This window comes from Poecilia reticulata, linkage group LG13 (assembly GCF_000633615.1).
Source record: "Poecilia reticulata strain Guanapo linkage group LG13, Guppy_female_1.0+MT, whole genome shotgun sequence".
Classification (NCBI taxonomy): domain Eukaryota; kingdom Metazoa; phylum Chordata; class Actinopteri; order Cyprinodontiformes; family Poeciliidae; genus Poecilia; species Poecilia reticulata.
Window position 1 is genome coordinate 8,349,322 of NC_024343.1, and position 8,014 is coordinate 8,357,335.

An 8,014-nucleotide genomic window follows, 5' to 3' on the forward strand; every position below is an offset into this window, starting at 1 on the left:
AGGTTACATTGTGTTGCATTCAATGTTGTCGGGGAAAAAAGAGTTTCATGCGCTTAATGTCCGATTTGCCATAACTATTTATTGAATTCATTGTCGCTAGCTGGGGTGACAACAGGGGTGGCGAGGCTCTCGTTTGGGGTGGCAACTGCCACCCCGCTAGATCCGCCCCTGCTCTTATGTATGGCCATTACCTACCTGTCATGGCTATCCCATGGATTTTTCTCATTACGCTTGTCCTTAATTAGCTATGCTGCAGGATATGTTTACTTAACCTATTGCCTGTCAGGCTCAGACATCTCTGTCTCTAAGATTTGTGGGACAGGTGAAAAACATGAACTATAGGTGTTCCTATAGTTGGGAGAACTATCAACAACAGAGGAAATTTTTGGAGGCACTCTAATAGCGCCTCCATTACAATTCATGAGGTTTGTGTTGCAGGCTGTATTTAGCCTGTTCCATATCTGTTCATGTTCCAGAACGCCATTGTATGGCAAAAATGTTCTGATCGTAAAGCCATTGTTGACCACTGCGCAACTTCTTCTTTTGAGCATTTTTGTTTCTTCACAGTTACTATCTCTAGCTATCAGAGTGGAGACATTCCTTTTGCTTCAAAATGCAAAAAGCTGAATTTGGGCAATGACAAAGATGTTTTCTACATTTTCAACGCAATTTGAATGATTAATCTCATGATTCCATTTTATACAACAGTTCTCTGAGTGGTACAGATGTTTTGCTGCTCTGCATGGAAGGCTGTCTGCAACTAACAGCATGGATAAGCTCTGCTCAGGAGCCTCTTGGGCCTTGATGGACTTACCTAAAGTGATTCTCTCTCCATTTATTGGAGAGTGAATGTTTGGATCGCAGCCTACCTCTCAGAATGCATCTACACCATTCTCCTGAGATGACAAAACCAACTCCCTCTATTAATCATGCAGGAGACTATAACCCATACAGTGTAAAGATTCAATTGCAAAGTAAATGAATTAGAGGAAAGTGAATTGCTGTATTGAAGTATAGAGCCAACCAGGAAACACAGGAGCAGAGGGGAGGAGAGCAACTTGATCTAACTAGTTTCAGCCTGTGAGGGATCAATAACTGTTTGGATTTACAGAACTAAAGGAACACTGTGAATGTGCAATCGAACTTCAAAAAAGTGAACCCTGATCCACCTAAAAACCTCGGTCTCAGTTCGGTTGAAGGTGCAGTTTGGATGCAGTGTGAATGCAAGCAGACCGGAGACTGCTCCAAAAGTAGGAAGCTAACTATAGCGCAGGGCATTCTGGTCAATATATTACTCCCTGCTCTTTGGATTAGTGGAGATGCTGTCAGTTGCCATGGCAGCAGCTGACCCAGAGTGAGGAGGAAAAGTGGAATATAAGTGGTTTAAAGTTTTTACACTGGTTTCTCAGTTATTTTTTCCTTTGCTGAGGCTCACTGTAGCCACTGTAATATTTAAACCTTCATTAAATGACAAAACCTGGATGAATTGCCTCGTTTCTAGAACATCGTGGTATTCATAACAATCATCAAATAGGATGAAATATTTAATAAAATATAGAAGCCATGGTTTGTTAAATTATAGCAAGCTAATTTTAACAGTGGCAATTATCTAAAATTAAATTACTGACCAGTTGTAACATCCAATTTTTAAGTTCGTTCTGAGGGGATTTTATTGAGTGATGATAATGTCTGGATTTTTGTTTTTTTGGGAGACCAATAAGCATCCTTAAAATGACTGGTGCGATGCAGCTCGGCAGCCTTTCTCCTCCCCGAGCTGCTGACTGGTGGCCAGTTCAAAGCAAACAAGAAGAGCGCTGCACTTGTATTTACACAGGTGAGCAGATAGACTAAACACAGCGGGCTCGTGTGCTGTAGTTGATGCTTGGCGTCAGAGTAACTTTACGGATGAACAAGAAAATAAATTTACCACCATCCCGGTCAAAATAAATGGATGGTGGAGCGCATTTTGGTGGCACAGCTGTCATTTGTGTTTTTATGTTTGACGGAAGGAGCCAAATCCCATCACTAACATGGACACAAACACTATAAATGGCTGGTCAAAGTGAAAGTTCATTTATTAAATTGACTGAAGCACTTCCTCGCTGTCCGACCGTAACATTTGCCGTGCTCCTCCTGAGCATTGCTCTATGTCGACGGGTGGGGTAAGAAACAGGATCCTTTGGACCAAGTGAGCTTTACCCAATGTGCATCCCAGCAGGGGTTTTGCACCCATCCCATGTGCGCATTTAACCCTCGATTCCCTTCTGTCTGACTGTACTGATGGTGACTGTGACTACTACTGACTGATATTTGCTGCGGTCCTCCAGAGCGCTGGTTAAGCTTGAGCATGGACCTAGTTAACCCTGAACCAGGTCCAGATAATTTAAGTTTTTCCACCTATCTTTTTAACTAGCTCTTCCCTTACGAACTTGGCCATGGTACTTCCCGCTTGTTCTGCATAGATGCCGATCGGTTACATCATCAACAAGCATTATCACATTTAGCTAGTAGACTGCAGATCTCCATCGTAAGCCAAATTTCTATCGTTTTTACCGTATGCCATATATATCGCACATTCCTGCAATAGTGTCTTCACAGGCCTGCCTAAAAAATCAGACAGCTGCAGTTCATCCAGAACTTTGCTGCTCGCGTTCTCACTTAAACCAGGTAGATAGAGCGCATCACCCCAGTTCTAAAGTCCTTCCTCGGGCTCCCTGGAGCTCAGAGAAGAGACTTTAAAAAACTGTTGTTAGTTTATAAACCACTGAATGGCTTATAAACTAACACCACAATACATTAAAGATCTGCTGCTGGTATCAACCTTCCAGACCTCTCAGGTCTTCTGGTTCTGGTTTGCTTTGAATCCCCAGAACCAAACATGGAGAAGTGGCATTCAGGTTCTATGCACCACAAATCTGGAACAAACTTCCAGAAAACATTGAGTGCCTTTAAATCTAGACTAAAAGCCCACCTGTTTAGAGTTTCTTTTGAAACATCATTAATAAAACTTTAATCAACATTCTGATGTGTAATGACGGCAGTTGACAAAATGTAATGTTTTAATTGTTGACTATGTATTGTTCTATGACTTTGTATTTTTGTGTTTTTATGATGTAAGGCACTTTGAACTACCTTGTTGCTGAAATGTGTTTATATAAATAAACTTGAACTTAAACTTCCCTACAAGCATTATCTTGTAACTGTAGACTTGCAGATTTGGGCCTCAGCAGGTATTTGTTTTCGAAGTTGGAGATAAAAAGTAAAGCCATGTTTTTTTCACTGACATTAAAGATTTTCAAAGCTTTTCCTCTGCTGGATCTGTCTTTTGCCTTTTTTGAGTTTTAAAGTTTTGATGTTCAGTGGTACTAAATCTGTTTGTGTCCAGTCTAGGATTTCCTTTGTTGCTGCTACAAAGCAAAAAAAAAAAATCTAATAAAACAAACATGCTACTTTTACTACACACTACATATTTACTGCCAGATAACCTCAGAATAAAGTCTGTGATTCTCAAGTAAAATTAGTATTTTTTGTTTTAGGGTGGAGAGGTCCACAGACCAAGTCATTAAGCCAGTAAACGTGGAAGCCTTGTCTAAATGGGTGGGAAAGATCCCACCTGATGTGGTGAGGGACATGGCTGTCATCGCTCCCATGCTTTCCAGACTGGGCTATGACCCGCACGCCAACCCCCCCAACTACGGGCAGCCAGACCCCAGAGTATTGGACAACACCAGGAGGGTGAGTGCTAAACTGTTGCTTTGAGAATAATTTACTGTCAATTTAATCTGTTTTACAAAAGTAAGACAGATTAAATAGTTCACTAAAATTAAATTTTACAGAATATTTTTAAGGTACCATTTAGCAAAGCAGCAATAAGAATACTGTAGACAAGTTGTATTCTCAGGTTTTGTAAAACTTTTTCTGTCTATCCAATTGTTGTCCTGTTGAATTTATTCATAAGAAAAGCTTTTAAATTTAATTTCTTAGCCTTTCTGCCATGAGTGACCATTGTATTAGGAGAGGCAATGTGCTATTATTTATTACATTGAGCATACCACCTAGGGCTGTGTGATATAGCCTAATAATATGTTTTTCATACCAAATCTGCTAACCAGTTTTACTTAGATTTTTAACAATTATTTTTCTTTCTTAAAAAGAAATAACAAATGACAGAAAAATATTTTCAAAAACTAATTTTTATTTCAATCTGGAAGTTGATCTGAATTTAAAGTCAGAAGAAGATACAAGGTGTAAAACAAGAGGATAGGCACTGAGAAATCTGATATTTCTCTCTGAAATACAACAACTTGAAGAGTGCATTGGTAAAAATAAAAAATCCAAAGCAAACTGTCTTAATAGGTTGATGAGGGTTCTATATTTATGTTTCTGTGCAAATTTTGACCCTTAAGTTTTGTCCAATTAGTTTGCCTTAAACCATCTCATGATTGACCTCTTTATTCAAACTGTTGAATTCTCCTCTTGGCTGTAGCAGTTTGGCTTGGTACTACTTTGTCACAAACCTGCATTTTGAGATAAAAGAAGCACAGCTCTGCTTCCCCTCCTGTCCCCTTCCTGGTGGTCAGGAGTTGGAGTAGCGAGCGTTGTCATGGCGTCTGGTGAGCATTGATCGATAGTGTTATTCAGCTTTAGAAATGTGTGATTTATTTGTAATGTGGACACAGAGTGGAATGGGTCTGCTCTGCTCTAACTATTGGTGAAGGTATGGTGTTGAACTGATGTCAGACGGACTGTAGTGCTGAGGAAGCAGAAGCTAATGGCTGCTCTCGCTGCTCTCTGAGGACAAACAGGCTGCCTGCAACGAAGCTGCAGAGTGCTGTCACCATAAAAGTCTACATCAGCACAGAATAAGAATCGTTAGATTTATCAGTAGTTTTGAAAAAAGTCACTAGAGGTGTCTGAAAAATCAATAAATACAGCAAGAAAGCACTGTACTTTTTTCATCCTGATCACAGACACATTCACCCCCTCCACTCATCCCCAAACTTGGTTGTCTCTAGGCTCCGCCCACTTTAATGCAATTTTTCAACATTTAACTGAGCGAGTTTAGCTTTCAGAGCAGGGTTAGTTGCAATTTAAGACAGTGTTCAGAAGTACCTCAGCTGGGCTGGTGAACCACACATCTGCTCCGAAGCTGTTGGGGTTTGGTGGAAAGATGTTGGATCCTTGTTTGAGCAGTCGGTCTTTTAGCTGTAAAGCAGTGTAAATTGGAATGGAAATGAAAGCTGCTGTTTGGTGGTTTATGACTCATGCTGCGTATTACCCGACTCAATTAGGCATTTCTTTTTCCTGAAACCGTAACGTTGGCTTAAAAATAAATAAATAACTGTCAGCCTTCTATTTCAAGAGAATGTTCCTCTGAAAGTTGTCAATCTTCAGAAAGTGAATGAATGAATCACTCTCCCTTTACGCTGTTCACTCAGACACTGATACATTTGAACTAAGTGAACTTTTAGTGACCTCTGTCTTTCTGTGGGGAAGAGGAAGACAACACAAATCTTCCAGTTGATCTCTAACCTTGTCTGAACCTAAATTTGACATCATGTCACTATAACTTGATAATCTGTAAAAACAATCAAGCTCCTCTGCCTTTTCTCTGTAATCCTACTACTATCTGCAGACATATACCGCTTGGTCAAACACATCCAGTCACAGCCAGAGGTAGGGTCTTTGCTCTGTCAGTCAGGCTCATGTATGTGCTGCTCATTAAGCTAATGGTGCAGAAGCAAATTGTCGTTGTTGTAAACAGAAGAACTGTTTACCTGATGTTATCTGTGGCCATGCTAACTAGCCTTAACATTTACCGTAGGCTCTAGTGTAGGGAACTAGTTGTAGTGAAGCAGAGATGAGGGGGATTGGTTGACAGTGCCAAGACCCTCTCCCTGTTTGTGATTGGTTGTTTCTGACTGAGCTATGTTTTCACATTGACAGTTGTAACAAATATGTAAAAAAAAAAAAAAAAGCATAGTTTTTATAAAAGTTACATATTGCAGCTTTAAGAAAACAGACTGCTGTTTCCATTGAGTGCAACACCAGTCAGTAAAGTCTTACTAGCAAAAGGGTGCAGAATTAGAGCCACTGCATAGACTGGAAATGTGAAAAATGCAGGACTCTGTTCCTTTAAGAGACTTTTGATAATCAGCTCTGTAAGAAGTGAAACTCAGAGTTTCACTGCTACAGTGTCTTTCCAGTGACTGTTTTTCATAGTTTTACCTCTCCCCCACTGGAGCACTGTCCAAACATTTTTGGCTGATTTTCTTTGCTCCCAGGCAGGAACTCCAGAACTCTCTCCAGATATCTGGATTTAGTCCTCCTGTCTGTGTAGCCAAGGAGTTTTTTATGTTCCACATTAAATACTAATTTTCCCCAGCAAACATGACAGACAAGATGTCTTAGTTCTCAAGGATATCACCTCAATAAAAGCCGATGCCCAGTGTGTGAACCTTGAAGTCTGTGTTTATCCTCTGTTCAGCGAGCGCTGGAACTTTATATTGTTGAGTTCAGGAATTCTGCTAAAGTCTGTTCTGTGTGAGCCGGTTTCATTGTTCACAGCTACAGAGCCAGTCCAGGGTCATGTTGTTCCATTACTCTTCAGAGAAATAAATCAATAAGCTAAACAGGGGAAATTCTTGACCTTAAGCACCCACATCAGGGGATTTTAAAAACACTGGTTTTAGTGGCAGTTTCAGTTTCTACACTTTAAAATGGGTCAAGTGTTTTTTAGTAGAGGTGTGTCGATCGGTCACCGATCATAATCGGGCTGATTTTCATGAAAAAGTGCATGATCGGTGATCGGCGATCATTGGCTCTTGTTGCCGATACCGATTACCTGCATCTCATTTCGCAGCCTGCCTATGCAGCTGATCTCCTCTTTGCTTAACACTGCGCAAACGCGCAGCAACAAATCCTAAGCGATGTTGAACTATAACCCAATTTAGTGAATGGGGACGTTTGCGTGTTGCGACGGAAAATTGAACCACGTGGGGTGAAGCACGTCAAAATGCATCAACACAACGAAGCTAATACGACATAAAAACAATGGCATACTTKACGRAGTTTGRCTAYATCGAGGCTCACTGCAGTAAAAAAGACACACGGAGGATCAGATAGCAGGTAAAGCAGCGCACAGCTACAAACACTCACCCGGATTATTAGCATGACGGTCAGAAAGCTAAACAAATAACCCGCAAAATTATTTAAGTCTTCGAACTGCGATGTAAGACGCTGGTTCTGCTCWCGCTGTTGAACCGCTGCTACGCGCTACAGGTAGTAATATTTCACAGATGGAGCGCCGCTTCTGCTCCACCTGGTAGTGAACTCTCACACCGAACCTCTGCTTAAAGCTGCAGCATCTAACTTAAAAAAAAAATACATTTTACATACGTAATAAAACTTTCGCTGTCCTAACATGAGACGGATAATCTCTAAAAAAAAAAAAAAATCGATCTCCTCCCTGTTCTGCATAATTACTCCGATGCTATAACTTAATAAAGTTCAATCTTACCACTTTTTTGCATCTGGATCACACTAGAGCTGCTCTGATTTAAAAACTACTACACCTAGACACTTCAAATCTGGACTGGATTATTCTGTTCTAATAGCTGAATATTTATAACCATGTTTGGGATTTGTGAAACTTTTATCTGATTTGTGAAACTTCAAAAAAGGGCAATTTGTGCCCCTTTTTTTCGGTCTCAATCACACAAGATCTGCTTTAATTCCAAAACTGCAACACCTAGACTCTTCAAACCTGGACTAAATTATTCTGCTCTAATAGCAGAATATTTAGAACCATGTTTGAAAATTGGGCCTGTTTGAAAAAAATAAGGTGGCAGGCGTCTCCTTGGGCTGCCACCTTATTGTGGTGGAGGGGTTTGAGTGTCCCAATGATCCTAGGAGCTATGCTGTCTGGGGCTTTATGCCCCTGGTAGGGTCACCCAAGGCAGACAGGTCCTAGGTGAGGAACCAGACAAAGCGCAGCCCGAAGACCCCTATGATG

At 40.7% G+C, this 8,014-nt stretch overlaps 1 protein-coding gene across 4 annotated transcripts in view; it reads left to right on the forward strand.

Annotated features, from left to right (window-relative positions):
• Positions 1-8,014, forward strand: part of tpst1 (tyrosylprotein sulfotransferase 1) — a 69,339-nt gene that overhangs the window by 39,983 nt on the left and 21,342 nt on the right. For all 4 annotated transcript variants that reach the window (XM_017308194.1, XM_008425226.2, XM_008425227.2 and 1 more), the window contains exon 3: positions 3,537-3,735. In XM_017308194.1, the coding sequence (XP_017163683.1) occupies positions 3,537-3,735 (199 nt within the window). The remainder of the gene's footprint in view (positions 1-3,536; positions 3,736-8,014) is intronic.